Source organism: Rhinatrema bivittatum, chromosome 4 (genome assembly GCF_901001135.1).
Source record: "Rhinatrema bivittatum chromosome 4, aRhiBiv1.1, whole genome shotgun sequence".
Taxonomy (NCBI): domain Eukaryota; kingdom Metazoa; phylum Chordata; class Amphibia; order Gymnophiona; family Rhinatrematidae; genus Rhinatrema; species Rhinatrema bivittatum.
In genome coordinates this window covers 21,714,632-21,731,974 of record NC_042618.1, presented here as the reverse complement: position 1 = coordinate 21,731,974, position 17,343 = coordinate 21,714,632, and the positions used below count along the sequence as shown (strand labels likewise).

The window sequence follows — 17,343 nt, the reverse complement described above, 5'->3', positions numbered from 1 at the left end:
TGAGTAGGGGTGTGTTACATGGCATGGCTGAGTGTGAGTGAGGGACGGAGCAGGGCTTTGTGGGAGACAGTCGGGTGGGCGTTAGTAGGGGTGTGTTACATGGCATGGCTGAGAGTGAGTGAGGGACGGAGCAGGGGTTTGTGGGAGACAGTCGGGTGGGCGTGAGTAGGGGTGTGTTACATGGCATGGCTGAGTATGAGTGAGGGTGTGGGATGGGGGTAAGAGAAAGCGCTGAAGGGTAAGGAGGGGACAAACGGTGGTGTGAATGACTTGGAGGACTGCAGAGAAGAGTGAAAGGCAATGGAAAGGGATGGGGTGCTTTGGAGGAGTGTGAGAGAAGAAAGAAATGGGCCTGTGAAGGGGGTGAGAGATGGGATGAATGGGGATGAGGAGGAGGTGAAAAGGGGTAATAAGTTGGAAGGAGAGAAGAAAGGGGCTAGGAGCAGGGGAAGGGATGAGCAACAGGAGAGGAGCTGGGGTTGGGGAGAGGATTAGAGGCAGAAGAAAGTAGCTGAGGACTGGAAATGAGACTAGGAAGTGGTGTAACAGGAAGCTAGGGAAGGAGTGAGAGAGTAGGGGGATGGACTGGGAAGGGGCGGGACTGGGAGATGAAAAGCTAGTTAGAAGGTGAGAGAGGGGCAAGAAAGCAGACCGAGGACATAAAAGAGAATAGGAGGGGTAAAATCTCGTTAAGAGAGGATATAGAGGCAGAGAAAGAAATGAAGAAAAGAGAGATGAAAGTGAAAGATCAATGTCAGAGACAGATGTATGGGAGAAAGTGAAGAAAACAGGAGGCAAGAGAAGAAATGGAAAATAGAGGAGACCCTGGAACAGGAGTTAGGAGAAGACAAACAAGGAAATCAGAAAAGAGAGACTGGGACCAACACGATTATAAAATTAAGATGTCTGGACAACAAAGGTAGGAAAAAAACATTTTGGGGTAGATTTTAAAACCCTGGCGCTTGTAAATCCTGGGGTTTATGCGCGTGGCCCGGCCTTAAGCTCGCTAGGCCTATTTTCAAACGGGCCTGGCCACAAGCGTAAACCCCGGGACACATGTAAGTGCCGGGGCTTTAAAACAAGGAGGGGCTAGAGGTGCCCGGGACAGCGGCCATTTGCTGCTGTGCCGGCGCATGCAACTTGCTCCTGCTCCTTTGCAGGAGCAAACCGTGAGTTAACAAAATGGGGGGGGGGTGGCCTAGGATAGGGGGAGGGTAGGATAGGGGAAGGGGAAGGGAGGTTAGGGTAGGGGGTTGGGAAGTTCTCTCCCAGTCTGCTCCTTACTTGGAGCGAACTGGGAGGGAACTGGGGAAGGCCCCAATGTGACGCCGTGCGTATTTGCAAAATTATACACCCCCCGCGCGATCTGACCCATAATTTTATAAAATGCATGTGCATGTTATAAAATCGCACATCCAGGAGGAGGAGCGGAGGAGGAACTTTCCTGGTGAACATTGCTGGAAGGCGAGGAAAGGGTGAGGTGCTAACCCGGCCTCCTTGAGACCTACAAGCCACATTACCTGTTTCTTGCTCGCGCCGACGTCATCCAGGGGCGACTGGCTTAAGCTTAAAGGCAGCACATACCTCGAGGAGGAGCGAAGGAGGAATTTTCCTGGTGAACATTGCTGGAAGGCGAGGAAAGGGTGAGGTGCTAACCTGGCCCCCTTGAGACCTACAAGCCGCATTACCTGTTTCTTGCTCGCGCCGACGTCATCCAGGGGCGACAGGCTTAACCTTAAAGGCCAGCCCCCTGCAGCGCATCGTCAAAGCCACGCACGCCAAAGGGGCGTGCGGCTTTGTTGGAGTTTACCGGCAATAAGAATTTCAACCTAATTCCATGCGCTCTCCCAGTAAAGACTCAGGAACTGTGAGTAAAACATTCTTTTATTATTCCTAGAATTCTTCGCTCCAAACCTCCAATTATTACTCAAGTAATAAGGTTAGTGGAAAATTGAAGGGACTTGTGGCCACGAAGTTTTAAACTTACCTCTAGTATTATGCCCCATACTAAGAGGAAGACAAGGATTAGGGAGGTAACAACCTCATCTTCCATTTCCGATCCTTCTCAACCACAGATCCCGGCTTTTTTCTCACCTGCACTTGTAAAAGATCCGGTGGACAAGGCCGTTGAGGAGACTGGCATAGAGCGGATGCCAGATCCTCTGGCCGAGGCACCTTTAAGTCCCAGAGCCCCTAAGACTCCTCCTCCGCCACAAACACTTTCTTTTGACCACTTGGTAACTAAATCTTCAAGAGAAGGGATCGGAGAAGGAGACCAAGCTAAAGGGGGCCAAAGTGAATCTATCAATCTCAATGATAATCTATTACAAACATTAAAACCTGAAGAAATTACAATGGATTCTATTTGGTCAGCTATAAAATCGCTGGAAATGGCAATTGTTAATTTAACTAAACTCACAGAGCCATCTAATCAACGCTTCAACAAAATTGAGACTGTAGTATCAAAGCTGGATGAAGAACAACACATAATGGATGAGAGAATAAATAACCTGCAAAGCTGTTGTCAAAAATTTACAAAAGTTGAGATACTCTATGACAAAAGGCTTGAGGCTATTGAAAGCTCTTTGAAATATTTAAACTTAAGGGTCTTGAATTTTCCAAGACATGATTTAATAGCGCCATTAGATATGTTTAAAGAATATCTTAATGTTATTTTACAAATGCCTCAAAAATCTATTCCCCCTATTTCAAACATGTATTATGTTGCAACAAAGGGGAGTGATGTAACCTTAAATCAGTGGTTCTCAACCTTTCTAATGCCGTGACCCCGTAATACAGTTCCTCATGTTGTGGTGACCCCTCGCCCCGCCCTCGCCCTGCGAGGGCGGGGCGAGGGCGGGGCTTTGGTCATATGGGACGGGGTTATGGATGGGGTTGGATTTTAGTGCATACTTATTTATTATGACATTTATAAACAGAACCACCATTCCTCATAAAACAATAAAATTAAGAAACATAAAGCATCAGTTATAATAGTAAAACCATACTAATAAAAGAATATTTTAAAATTACTGATAAATAGAATTTCTATTAATTAAAATCATATACATTTTTATAATTTCCCAAACACCAATAATATTTCAAAACAGCACATATATCAAATAACACACAATAATTAAAACTAATAAGGATTTTAAAACGCCCCTGCTGTCCATACATGGGAGCTCTTGATTTCCAGTCACCCTGATATTGTCGAGGATTAGGAGGTTATCCTCTCTCTCTCACACATACTCACATGTCCATTCTCTCTCACACATACACTGTCACATACATACACATTCATGCTCTTATACCCACCATAACCTCTCACTCTCACAGACACTGACACACTCTCAGGGTGTAAGACACTCTCTTCCCCCCCCCCCCCCCCACTCACACACACTCTTACTCCCCTGGATTTTCTCATACACACTCATGCTCTCACTCTTACTGGCTCCCTCACAACCTCAGAGCCTCTCAGATAAAACTCTATGCAGCAGAAATAATGCTGAATGTTGAGAATTGTGTTATGCAGACTAATCTGGAAAATGCACTAATTTCTACATGAGTCATAATGAATCAGTCCTCAGCTGCAGGCTTCAATTGATTATCCTGGCTCCCTTTAATTTAATGTTTGCCAAATACAGTTCATGTGTAACAGCAATCCTAATTCTCCACCAGATCAAGCTGATTTCACATCCCACTTCATACTTTGTCACCTCTAGCTGAGTCAAACAATTAATCTAATTACTGCCACTGCTGCCACGTGGCTATTGGGGAGGCGCTGATTGCTGCTATTGGCACTGAAGCCCATTCTGCTGCCTCCTCTGTGCAGGCCCCCTGGGTTTCCACTTCCTCCATGTTGATCTCGTACATTGTGAGATCCGCCATAGAGAAAGTGCTACTCTTGCACATTCCCAAAGATTACATGTACCAATCAGTAAAAAGTAATTTATTTTTTTTTACATCTGCTTCCCTTTATTTTTTTGCCATTTCCTTTTATATTGCCTTTTTTTCTGTTTCTTTTCTCTCCACCTGTCTTCTTCCCTCAAACACACAGTCAGGTTCTCATTCTCACATGCATTTCTCTCTCAAACACACATACACACACAGGATCTCACTGTCACATGCTCTTTCTGTCATGCAATCATTCATACACACAGTCTCTCACTGGCACAGGCTGTCTGAGTTTCACACACAGGCTCTCTCACACCCCCACATGCTGCCTTGCTCAAGCACAGGCTCTCACTGTCACATGCTGTCTCTTTCACACACACAGAGGCTCTCACATGCTGTCTCTGCAAACACACACAGTCTCTCAATTCACTCTCACACACAATCTCTCAACTCATCTCATACTCGCACACACCTCTCTCTCACCTCTGGGCCTCTTCTTTACAGGTCGCCACAGGATGGGCTCTGCAGCAGCCCTGGTCTTCTCGGGCCGCGCTGCTCCTCTTCTGCACGCGGCTGACGCGCCTCCTCCTTCCTGCCCGTGCGGCTCCGGCAACATTTGTCTTCTGGGGCAGGGCGGGCAGGAAGTAAGTAGGAGGAGCACCGCGACGCGCTCCCTTTTGGGGTTGGAGGAGGCAGGTCTCCAGCTTCGCCCCGTCTCCCCGCAGCAGCCGCGGTGCCGCGGACCAGCAAAAAACCCCAACGGCCCGGTACTGGTCTGCGGACCGGGCCGTTGGGGTCGGTCCGCAGATCAGTTTTGGTCGAACGACCAAAACACAGGCGACCCCTGTGTTTTGGTCGTTCGACCCCTGCCGGGGTCGCGACCCACAGGTTGAGAACCGCTGCCTTAGATGGTAAATCACCAGAACCGCAGTTAAATATATCAGAAATTATAGAGGCTTCCGCAGAAAGTAAAATAGCATCCAGGGCGATATTACATGTATCATTTGTTTTTGCATCCAATAGGGATGCTGTATTCCGCATTTACATGAGGAAAAGAACGGAGAAATTTCATGGGGCCCCAATCTGGATATATCCTGACTTATCACGTCAGACACAGATGAGGAGAAAGAAATTTCTTGCATTTAAAACCGAGGTAGAAAATATTGGGGGGAAAAATGCTTATAAAATTCCCATGTAAATGCGAGATAATTCGCCAAAATCAGAAATATATTTTCTCTGATACCTCACAATTAAGAGTTTTTTTGGATTCACAGGCCCACGAAGCTTTAGTCTTGGGTAATGAGGCAAAATAGACAGATAGGTGTTCCCTTATTTTTCAATTGTGCAACTGACTTAATTCTCATAGTTTTCCTTTATCCGCTTTATGTTCTTTACTATTCTCCTTGTGGATTACTTTATTCATTTTGACATATACAGAAACATTTGTAAATGGAAATTGGATATAAACATGTTACATTTCTTGATTTCTGTATTAAATTTATTTCAAATGTATACTGAAAAGCATAAATAAAAAAAATCGCACACCCATATGTGCACGCCGGGTAGAGTGCGCACATGGACATGCGTGCGTACCTTTTGAAAATCTGCCCCTTTATTTTTAGTTTAGTGATTGGAATATGTGACCTTTGGGCACTTGCATATTTTATATCTTTGTATTTTGCTCAGTATAGGAGGAAAGGCATTTCTGTTTCTTTTTGTTCAATGTCACGTTGGATGTGGAGTCTCAGAGTTTCCAGTTCAGCTTTTATCTGCACATTTCTGTCTCTAATTAATGACCCCTTATTCTATATTTATTGAGGGTCTGTCTGTGGGACAAAGATGAGGGATTCTGCTAGTGTGCAGTGTGGGGCGGATTTTAAAAGCCCTGCGCGCGTAAATCCTTCCGGATTTACACGTGCACCTATTTTGCATAGGCCGCCAGCGCGCGTAAAGCCCTGGGACGCGCGTAAGTCCCGGGGCTTTCTAAAAGGGGCGTGTCAGGGCGTGGCCGGAGTGACACGGCGTTTTGGGGGCGGTGACACGGGCGTGGTTTCGGCCCGGGGGTGTTCCGGGGGCGGGTCCGCTGCCTCCGGACCCGCCCCCGGGACCGGAACACGGAGCGGGGCTGCCGGCCGGCACGCGCAAAGTTACGCCTGCTTTCAGCAGGCGTAACTTTGCCAACAAAGGTAGGGGGGGGGTTTAGATAGGGCCGGGGGGGCGTGGGTTAGGTAGGGGAAGGGAGGGGAAGGTGGGGGGAGGGCGAAGGAAAGTTCCCTCTGAGGCTGCTCCGAAATCGGAGCGGCCTTGGAGGGAACAGGTAGTGCGCGCTGGGCTCGGCACGCACAGGTTGCACAAATGTGCACCCCCTTGCGCGCACCTTAGCCGCACGTATCTTATAAAATCCAGCGTACTTTTGTTCGCGCCTGGTGCGCGAACAAAAGTACGCGATCGCGCAAATTTTTAAAATCTACCCCTTTCTGTGTAAGAATCTGTAACAGTCTAATTTGTTCTTTTTCCTCAGTAGGAGGTGGACTACTGTTCTAAAGCCTGGTGTAATTTTGCAATGCTGCCTTTTCGTAGGAAAGTTATTTCCAGGGCCGGTGGAAGCACTAGGTGAACTAGGCCTGGGCCTAGGGCGCCAAGTATTAGGGGGTGCTGCGAGCAGGGGTATCCCGAAGGGAGCCAATGCTCCCAGGCACAGGGAGGCTCATGCGGCCGCCGGTGGACCTCATCCCACTGGCAGCTGAGCAGCGACACATAGCAGGCAGATCGGCAAGGCCATGGTGGAGCTCACGTCACCACGGCCCGAAGAAAAAGGTCACGTTTAAGCGCGCTGATGCTACTCCTCCTTCCTGCCCGTGCAGCCCTGGAAGAAAACATTGCCGGAGCCAGGCGGGCAGGAAGGAGGAGGAGCATCAGTGTGTGCAGAAGAGGAGCAACGCTTACGGGTCACCGCAAATCCCAAGTCGCAGCGGCCCGAGAAGAGGAAGAGGCCCGGTAGCAGGGCCGTCGCAGCCCGAGAAGATCAGGGCCGCTGCAGAGCCCATCCTGCGGTGACCCGTGAAGAGGAGGCCCAGAGGTGAGAGAGAGGCTGAGGGTCTGTAGAGTGTGTATGTGTGTATGAGATGAGTTGAGAGATTCTGTGTGAGAGTGAGTTGAGAGACTGTGTGTGTGTGAGTGAAGACTTGAATGTTTGCAGAGACAGCATGTGAGAGCCTCTGTGTGTGTGAGAGAGACAGCATGTGACAGTGAGAGCCTGTGCTTGAGCAAGACAGCATGTGGGAATGAGAGAGAGCCTGTGTGTGTGAGACTCAGACAGCATGTGCCAGTGAGAGACTGTGTGTATGAATGATTGTATGAGAGAGAGCATGTGACAGTGAGAGACTGTGTGTATGAATGATTGTATGAGAGAGAGCATGTGCCAGTGAGAGCCTGTGTGTGTGTGAGAGAGAGAGAAATGCATGTGAGAATCAATTTTGAGAGAAGAAGATGGAGAGAAAAGAAATAGAAAAAAAGACAATATAAAAGGAATTGGCAAAAAAATAAGAAAGGGAAGGTGGAAAAAAAAAGCCTATGACCAACCAATTAGAAAACTAAGATCAGACAGCAAAGGTAAAAAAAAAAAAAATTACTTTTTAGTGATTGGCACATATAATCTTTGGGAATGTGCAAGAATAGCACTTTCTCTATGCGGATCTCACAATGTATGAGATCAGCATGGAGAAAGTGGAAGCCCATGGGGTCTGCACAGAGAAGGCAGCAGAATGGGCTTCAGTGTCAGTAGCAGCAATCGGCGCCTCCCCAATAGCCATGCGGCATCAGTGACAGTGGCAGCAGAGGAATGAGAGAGGCTCTGAGGTTGCTGGCAAAAGAAAGAGAGGGGGGGTCTGCCTTTAGTGTGTGCATGTGTATGAATGGGAGTCTGCCTGGGGGTGTTTGTGTGTGAATGCATGGGTGCCTGCCTGGGGGTCTGTGTGTGAGAATGAATGTGTGCATGCCTGGGGGATGGGGAGGAGTGGTGTGAAAATGAATGGGAGCCTGCCTGGGGGTCAGTGTTTGTGTGTGTGTGTGTGTGTGTGTGTGTAAGAATGACTGGGAGCTTGCCTGGGTGTGTTTGTTTGTGTGTATGTGAGGGAGCCAGTGAGTGTGAGAGCATGAGTGTGTATGAGAAAATCCAGGGGAGTAAGAGTTTGTGTGTGTGGGGGTGTGTGGAGGGAGAGAGAGTGTCTTAGAGCCTGAGAGTGTGTCAGTGTCTGTGAGAGCGAGAGGTTATGGTGGATATGAGAGCATGAATGTGTATATATGTGATAGTGTATGTGAGAGAGAATGGACATGTGAGTATGTGTGAGAGAGAAAGGAAAACCTCCTAATCCTCGACAATATCAGGGTGACTGGAAATCAAGAGCTCCCACAGAAGGGGACAGCAGGGACTTTTAAAAATCCTTATTAGTTTTAATTATTGGATGTTATTTGATAAATGTGCTGTTTTGAAATATTTTATTGGTGTTTGGGAAATTGTAAAAAATGCATATGATTTTAGTTAATAGAAATTCTATTTATAAGTAGTTTTAAAATATTCTTTTATTATGGTTTTACTATTATAACTGATGCTTTATGTTTCTTGATTTTATTTGTTTTATGAGGAATGGTGGTTCTGTTTTTCTATTGTTAATACACAGAATCTGGCTTCTTGGAGTTTCCATTTCAGTTTTTGTCTAATTTGTGCTCCTTTATTTTGTATTCTGTATTTGGTGAGAGTCTGTCTCTGCTCTGTGTGTGTGACCATGATGAGAGATTCTGCTAGCATGTAGTGCCTGTATAGGGATCTATAGCAATCGGGTTTGTTTTGTTTCCTCAGTAGGTGGTGTATTGGTATTCTAGGACCCAGTGTAATATTTACCCTTGCTTTTTCACAGGTAGGTTTATTGTTGTTTGAGTCCTTGATGTTATTACTGTTATGTTATGATGGGATTGCAATATAGATTTTGAGTGTCTTTTTTTGCGGGGTTTTGTGTTAGTTCACAATGTGCCTGGCAGTGGAAGGTGTTTGTGCTGCTGCTGTTACTATGAGGTTACACCAGAATTTGAGAGATATATTCTGAGAAAGGCCTCCAAAGTTTGTGGAAAGAAGGGCGCCAGTTGTGTTTATCAGCCGTAAGTGAAGCCAGGTGCTTATATGAATGCAGTTTTGCTAGGACCTCTGAGAGCGTGGGCAGATGGATTGACCTCCACTTAAGCGCAATTAGTCTGCAAGCAGTAATGAACACTTGTGTGCACAGTTTCTGCTGCATTTTATCGAGGGTGTCTGGGAACATATGTAATAGAGCCACTTCCATCAAGGAAGCAATGGTAACCCCAATAATATCGCTGGCTGTTTCAAATACCCCATCCCAGAAAGGCTGGATGCGAGCACAAGACCACCAGATATGCTGGTAGGATCCCTGGTCACCGCAACCCCGCCAGCAAGAATCAAAAATGTGCGGATATATCTTGTGCAGTTTATCGGGAGTGAGATACCACCGATACATCATTTTATAACAATTCTCCTGTAAACTAGCAGAAATGGAACAATAACGAACATGGTAAGTGATCGCTCTCTACGACGTGGGACTGATACGTCTGCCAAGATCCCGTTCCCATTGGACAATATGGCTGCCCGTCATCGCATCGGAGGGAAGGAATAATTGGTAAATTTTGGAAATAGTCCCCCTGAGGACATCCCCTTTAGTGAAATATGTTTCCAGTAGGGTTCTCCCTGGTCGCAAGGAGTTGGCCTTAAGTATGCTGCGGATAAAGTGGGCTACTTGATCATATAGCAAAATGTCCCTGTGGTCCAGATTGTACAGTGCGGATAGTTGTTCTCTAGAAAGCAGTGTGCCTAATTGAAATAGTTGACCCACCGTAGTGAGTCCCTGAGCCTTCCAATACTGCATGCGTAAGGATTGAAAGCTCGTTGGTAAGCATGTGTTATTCAGTAATGAGGATTGACAAAAATATTGATAATTACCCACTAACTTTTGTCTAGAGTGGGACCATATCTGCAGAGTAACTCCCAAAGACCATGGTATTTTATGGATTGGGCGCCATGTATTTCAAGATTGCCATAAGAGGGCCATCAGCTCCATGGAGCCCAAGATAGCTTGTTCGATGTAAACCCATTGCTTGCAAACAATCTGCCTAGAGAAATCCAGTATCACCCGTAATTGTGCTGCACTGTAATACCAGGCTAAATTCAGTACTGCCATGCCCCCCTGAATTTTTGGCAAATATAGTACTGATCTAGCTAACCTCGGGGGTCGTCGCCTCCATATAAAATAAAAAATTTTCTTTTGCCATTTTCGAAGGATATTTGAGGGTATGAATACCGGCAGGGACGCAAAGAGGTACAGAAATTTCGGTAGGATGGTCATTTTAAATAAATAAAAATAAATTTTAGTAATGGCAATCCTCCCAAGCCAGGAAAAGGCGGATTTATTCCATCTGCTAAGATCAATAGTCAATTTATGGACTAGCGGGTTGTAATTGAGGGAGAACAGTTCAGTTAGCTTAACAGAAAGCAGAATGCCCAAATATTTTATGTGAGTCTTGGCCCAGCGGAAAGGATATTTTGTGCCTAAGGTGCGCACCTCCTGTGGGGATAAATTAACATTAAGCAGTTCCGATTTTTCAAGGTTGACGCACAGTCCCGCCACTTGGCTAAAGCAGGAGAGTTCCCTCATCACTCCTTGCAAGGAGCACATGAGTTCGGTAAGGATCATGAGGATGTCGTCTGCAAATAATGATAATTTATATTGCCTGTTCCCCAACGAAACACCCATGATGTCAGTGGATGCCCACACTCAGGTGGCGAAAGGCTCAAGATAAAGTGCAAATAGTGGGGAAAGAGGGCACCCTTGGCGAGTTCCGCACCCTATAGCAAACGCCTCACCATAACCATTATTCACTTTGACCCTTGCCTGCGGATGATCATACAGACACTGTATCCAATTAACAAAATGGGGCCCAAAGTCCAACTTCCTCAACGTCTGAAAGAGAAATGGCCAATGCACCAGATCGAAGGCCTTTTCTGCATCGATGGATAACAAGACCGCTGGCTCCCCCCTCTCCTGCACCCACCATATGAGGTCAATAACTTTCCTGATATTGTCCGCAGCCATTCTTTGCGGAACAAAACCGACTTGATCGGTGTGTACTAAGTCAGGGAGACAAGTATTATGTCGTAGAGCTAGTAAACGGGCTAGAATCTTAAGGTCCACGTTTATTAAAGAGATGGGCTGGTAAGAGCTGCGGTGGGTGTGGTCCCTTCCCGGTTTGGGCAACACGGTGATGCCCGCTACATTAGCCTGCTGGTGTATAGATCCGCCCTCCCGGAGGCTGTTAAAGTATGTCGCTAGAGTTTCTGAGACTTTGTTGATGCATTTTTTGTAATATGCCCCGGAAAGGCCATCCAAGCCTGGAGATTTGCCAAGTTTAAGCAATCTAATTACCGCTTCAACTTCATCAACCGTAATGGGGGCATCTAGCCTTTGCTCTGGTCACTAGTGAGACAGGGTAGGGACACTGAAGCCAAGTAATCCGCTATGTCCGAGGTAGAGATGGAGTCCTCTGCACTATAAAGGGTTTCCTAGAAGCGAGAGAAAGCTTCTCTGATCCCACTTGAATCAGTTAAGAAAGTGCCGGAGTTGTCTCGGATCTTAGTGAATTTATTGTGAGAAATTTTTGCTTTCAATTGATGAACTAAAAGCTTCCCCACCTCGTCCCCCTCTTCATAATAACACCAGAATTGGAAAATATCTTTTACTATGATAAGCTGTAAGGGAAAATCCAAGCTCCATTGTTTGGGGGAATTTCAGTGGATGCACAGAGTTACAGAACTGGAGGTGCAGGATTTATATTGACATTCTGGCCCTTCCTATATATTCCAGACTTCACTCTCATAGCCATATAGAATTAGTTGAATGAGGCTTTCAAATAATTTTATAGTGTGAAACTGGCCAGCTTTTTAAAATTACGCAGAAGACCCTTTGGATTTTTTTATTAACCAATTTTAAAGCAGGATCCATGCTATAGAGGTGGGTGTGATGAAGAAATGTCATTTTGATTCCCCCCCCCCCCCCAAAAAAAATTCTTCTGTCTAGAGATGCCAATGATTTTCTGTGACCTTAAGCACTGGTACAAGAAGGATTACGGGGGGATGCTGGAGAGGCTCACACATGCATTGGCCCCCGGGCGCCGGAGACCCTTGGTGCGCCACTGGGTGCGAACCATATGGGGTCGCAAACGGCGGCAAAGAGGAGTGGAGATTTGGCGAACAGTGCCCACCCTGCTCGCGACCCAGAAAACCACACAGTCAGCGGGCGTGATCGAGAATGATGTAGGAGTCGGGGCCGAGACCGGGGGGGCACAAGGGAGAAGACTCGCCTAGGGCGCCTAATCCCCTTGCACTGGCCCTGGTTGTTTCCGTCTGATTCTTGGGCTTCGGTGCTGTTATGTATGGTGGGTTTGCTACAAAGGTTATGAGTGTCTTTCTGGCAAGGTTTTGTGTTGGACCACAATGTGCCTGGTGGTAGTGGAGGAAGTTTAAAATGAAGTTAATGAGGTAATGTCAGAATGGAGAAATTTCCTTTCCATTAGCCCTGCCACACCAGTCCAGCCCTGACAAGTGGGTTATTTACCCCTACCAGCAGATGGAGGCAGACAACATAGCCACTACTTAGAGATGGTGCTAAGCAGCAGGAATCCAGTAACCTTATGAGAAAGCTTGGGATCAGACTCCTCCACTCTAAGAAGAACAATTTACAACTATAACCTGAGAAGTCTCCCTGCCCCCTACAATGGAAGCCACAGAGTAACAGGAACAAGGAAGAAATGAGAGAAAAGAGGAGAGCAAAGCCCCCAAAGACAGCTAAAAGGAACTCTTACGATACATATTCACTTCCCGGGTGGATCCTGGACTGGTGTAGCAGGACTAATGGAAAGGAAATTAACAGGTAAGGAAATTTCTCCTTCCATCTTGTCCTGCTACACCAGTCCAGCTCTGACAGGAGGGAAGTAACAAAGTTTCATCTACTTGGGTGGGAAAAAGTGAGAGCAGCCCAAAGAACTCATGCACCATAAGCCGTATCCTCCTGCACTAGCACGTCCAGCCAGTAATGCTTCAGAAAAGTATGCAACGAAGCACAAGTGACTGTCCTGCAAATATCGGCTGTTGCAAGCGCATGCATCTCTGTCCAAGACGCAGACTGCACCTGTTGCGATGCTGCTTGCGGGCTAGGCTGACACTGCCGTTCCCTTATTTATTTAGACTCAGGAGAAACATAAGAAAATATTTCTTAACTGAAGGAGGGTGGTGGACGCATGGAATGGTCTCCCAAAAACAGTAACAGAATTGATGAGGGTGTGGGATTAAGCATGGAGGATCCTTAAGAGCAAAGAAGTGAGGGGGGACAATGCCAGAGCTCCACTGGGATCTATGGCATTGCACCAGGAGTGAAACCAGCCAGACTAGTTGGGCATAAAGGTCCTTACATACCATTATATTCTCTCTCTCTCTCTCTCTCTCTATGTGCTATTTTTTTTTTTAATGCCACTTCTTTGAGTTAACTTACCATCCACACCATGATGTAAGAAAAGATCGCAATCCACAGGGTGGACATAATGAAGGTCAGCATGAACAAGTTCTCCCAGCGGGGCTTGCTGCAGTTAGGGATGGTGAAATACATCAGGCACATGAGCGGCCAAGTGAAAAGCCATTTCAGTTTGTTTACATAATCATCTGAGCAGCAAAAAGAAAAGAAAAAGATAAGAAGGAAATTAGCATTTAATGTCACTTTTTCCCATCCTGCCATTGTGATGTGGGCCCTCAGTGAACCCTGCTGGTATCTAAACCATGCACTTTTCACCTGCTTTTTATGCAGGAACATTTCCTATGGAAAAATAACACGCAGAGAACTGGAAAATACGGTCCATTCATGTTATTATCCAATCACAAGCAAATCCAGTATCGGGAGTGGCAGTACAGCCAACCAAAAGATGAAAGCACAGAAAAATTGTGTGTGGTAGCTAGCAATGTCCACTGGAATGATTTAGAGACGTTCTTTCCATAATGAATGCATGTTTTTTTTAATCAAGAGCTTCAGAAAAAAAATGTTTTTAAAGGAATAGATCGGTGTGTCCCCCAACATGGACCTGTGATTCGCCCGAAGGCAGCAACGGGAGGGACTAGGAGGCAGACAGGACAGACAGATGCAATACTTTCAGGCATAAATCTCATCAGAGTGTCTTACTATACAGAAATTTGGTGTTTTTTTGGGGGACGATTTTTGTTCCTTTTTGTTGGAAGGAATTTTTGCCACAGATTCCATCTATTGCTGCAGTTGGGCTTTCCCCCCTCCCCCCACCCCCCCAAAAAAAAAAGATCCAGTTAAACATCAGAGGAGAGAAGGGATCCCTATTAGGAGCCTAGCTTCCACCACTTGGGAAAAAAGAGATTTTTTTGCCTAATACCTGCTACCTTGAAGGACACTCATTCAGAGCAGCAGGACTGAGACCAAACTTACTCCTGGATTTATGTTGAAGATTAAAAGAGAAGTTATAAGATGGTTGGCTTTTAAGAGCTGTTACAGTAAATTTGATTTTAGAAAACCCCACCTGAGTGTCCAGTGCATTTTTTGAATACTGGTGCAGAGACTGTAGAGAGGAAGCAGCGACCGTTAAGTAAAACTGCAGAGGGAGAGAGAGAGAGATTCTGCCTTTGGCCCAGGAAATACAGCCTCACACACCCATTCAGAGAATCCATGCTCTGGGGCTGCGGTGAGACTGTGCAAGGACTTAGCCCCGGAGCTGAGTGTGCCCCCACTGCACCATTTCAGTTACAACCCCGAAGCAGGAGGCTACACATGCCCTGGGGACCTCTCCCCTAAATGCATTTTAAGGTCCGCGTGTTGTGGACCAACGCACCTATTTTTCACCTGTATGGAGGGGGTAATTTTCAGACAGTCAATTTATGTAAATACATTTCTATTTACCAAAATAAATGTCTTTGAAAATTATCTTCCCCAATTGTACCGTGGGCAAATTAGATACTCGAGGCTTTTGTCAGCAAGGATTAGGGATGTGAATCATTTTTGAATGATTAAAATTATCGTCAGATAATTTTAAAATCGTCCAAAATCGTTAGAGTGCAGATACAATACAAATGCCCCCGATTTATCGTCAGGGGCATTTGTATTGTATCGTTAAATAGGGCGCGGGAAAACCGGCACACCAAAAAAACCCTAAAACCCACCCCGAACCTTTAGAACAAATCCCCCACCCTTCCAAACCCCCCCAAAATGTTTTAAATTACCTGGGGTCCAGTGGGGGGGTCCCGACGCGATCTCCCTCTCTCTGGCCACGACTGCGTTGAGAGAAATGGCGCCGGTGGCCCTTTGCCCTTATCATGTGACAGGGCAAAGGTAGCGCCGGCGCCATTTTGGTTCCTGGTTCCCGACGTCACGCGTGCAGGAGATCGCCCCCGGACCCCCGCTGGACCCCCAGGGACTTTTGGCCAGCTTGGGTGGGCCTCCTGACCCCCACAAGACTTGCCAAAAGTCCAGCAGGGGTCCGGGAGCGACCTCCTGCGCGCGGGCCATTTTGCCAATCTTCAAAATGGCGCCGGCGCTACCTTTGCCCTCACTATGTCATACGGGCGACCATCGCCGGCGTATGTATGCACTGCTGCCTCCACTGGAAGACAAAGTATCTGGCTGAACTTGAGACAGCTGTGCTGCACAGGCAATAGGTTCCTTCCTGATCCCCCAAAGAAGGCGCCTGGAGTAAGTTCATTTAGTTATACCATTAACGTTTATGCATGATGGTACAAGCTCTTTTATTTGCAGATGGCTACAAGCTTATCTCTCTCCAGAAACTCCATTTAAAGCCATGCAAAACATAGAGTTTGTTACATCACAGGCACCGTGGCATTAATAAGAAATGCTCCACGCCTGCAGATCTGACCTGAACACTTTTTGTATGTGTGCTAAAGCTCGGAATGATTTCCATTCTTTTTTTTTGCTAACAGATTTCATGGGAAAGAAAAGCACACTTTTCTGTAAGGCTATTATCTGCACAGTTAAGCTTTCAAAGCGTTCTTCTTGTGTGAAGTAATTCAAATTATATGAAGTATAAATGATCTCATTTAATTATATGCAAAAGATAGCACTACAGGGCTCTGAAACAGATGGATTACCTCATTATGTGTGTGTGAAACTAGAGAGTGGGCAAGGAGTCCAATTTAATCATTATGATAAATTAATTTATATGGTTGAATGAACTATATAGGAAATGATTCTTGCCATGTGGGCTGGGGTTTGGAAGCACCCTCACAGGAAGGGCAGAAACTGGGATTATCATCTGCCTGGCCAGCCCCCCTCCCCCATAGTTTGAGCCCTTGGGTTCTGGGGGCCAGCAGGGCTTAACTGGACAGGTTGGTTAAGGCAGGACAGGCTGGACAAGCCAGGCAAGGCGGGACAGGCTGGACAGAATGGACAAGGCAGGGCAGACACAGGCTGGACGTTGTGGGTAGAGACAGACCAGAAAAAGAGGCCTGGGTACTGGTGCAGGGAAGAAGCTGAGGACTTGATACTGGAAGAGGAGGGTGGCAGGATACCGACCAAGGGATGGAACTGGATACAGACACAGGCTTGGATACTGAGCTGGATACAGATACAGGCTTGGGCAAGGCAAAGCAGGGAATGGATGCTGGGGACTGGACTGGGCAAAACACGACAAGACCAAACAAGGACAGGACCAAACAAGCCAGACTAGGGCAGGACTTAGACAAGGCAGACAAGAAGAGGAGCAGACAAGGACTAAACTGAACAGAGAACACCGAGAACTGAAGGCAGCTAAGAATAAGGCCCGGAGACCTTAAGTAAGGAGAGGCCTGAGTAAACCACAGAGCAAGGCCTAAGGTAAGAGCAAGCTCGGAGGCCACAAGGTAAGGTAAGGCCTGAGTAGGCCACAAGGCAAGATGCAAGGAGAGAGAAGGCCCGGAGGCCACAAGGCAAGGTAAGGCCTGAGTAGGCCACAGGGCAAGATGCAAGGAGAGAGAAGGCCCAGAGGCCACAAGGCAAGGTAAGGCCTGAGTAGGCCACAGGGCAAGATGCAAGGAGACTGAAGGACCAGAGGCCACAAGGCAAAGTGCAAGGTAAGAACAGTCAGGTCAGAGAGCCAAGGGTGACTCAATGAAATGGCATGTAGGTTCTGGCAAGGCAGGATTAAATGGGGCTAGAGCTTGGGTGTGGTGCAAACAGCAAGGCGGAGCTTGGCAAGGCTGGATCCTGTGTTCTCTCCAGATGTTCCTGATGTCCCGTGTTCCAGTCCTGATCCCGATGTCCTCATCTCCAGCTCTTCGTCCTGCTTCCAGGTTTCCTACTTGTTCATCCTTCCTGGCGTGCCACTGTC

At 46.8% G+C, this 17,343-nt stretch overlaps 1 protein-coding gene across 2 annotated transcripts in view; it reads right to left on the bottom strand.

Moving 5' to 3' along the window:
- Nucleotides 1–17,343, bottom strand: part of SLC24A4 (solute carrier family 24 member 4) — a 262,868-nt gene that overhangs the window by 32,952 nt on the left and 212,573 nt on the right. For both annotated transcript variants that reach the window (XM_029597828.1, XM_029597829.1), the window contains exon 13: nt 13,506–13,672. In XM_029597828.1, coding sequence (XP_029453688.1) covers nt 13,506–13,672 — 167 coding nt within the window. The remainder of the gene's footprint in view (nt 1–13,505; nt 13,673–17,343) is intronic.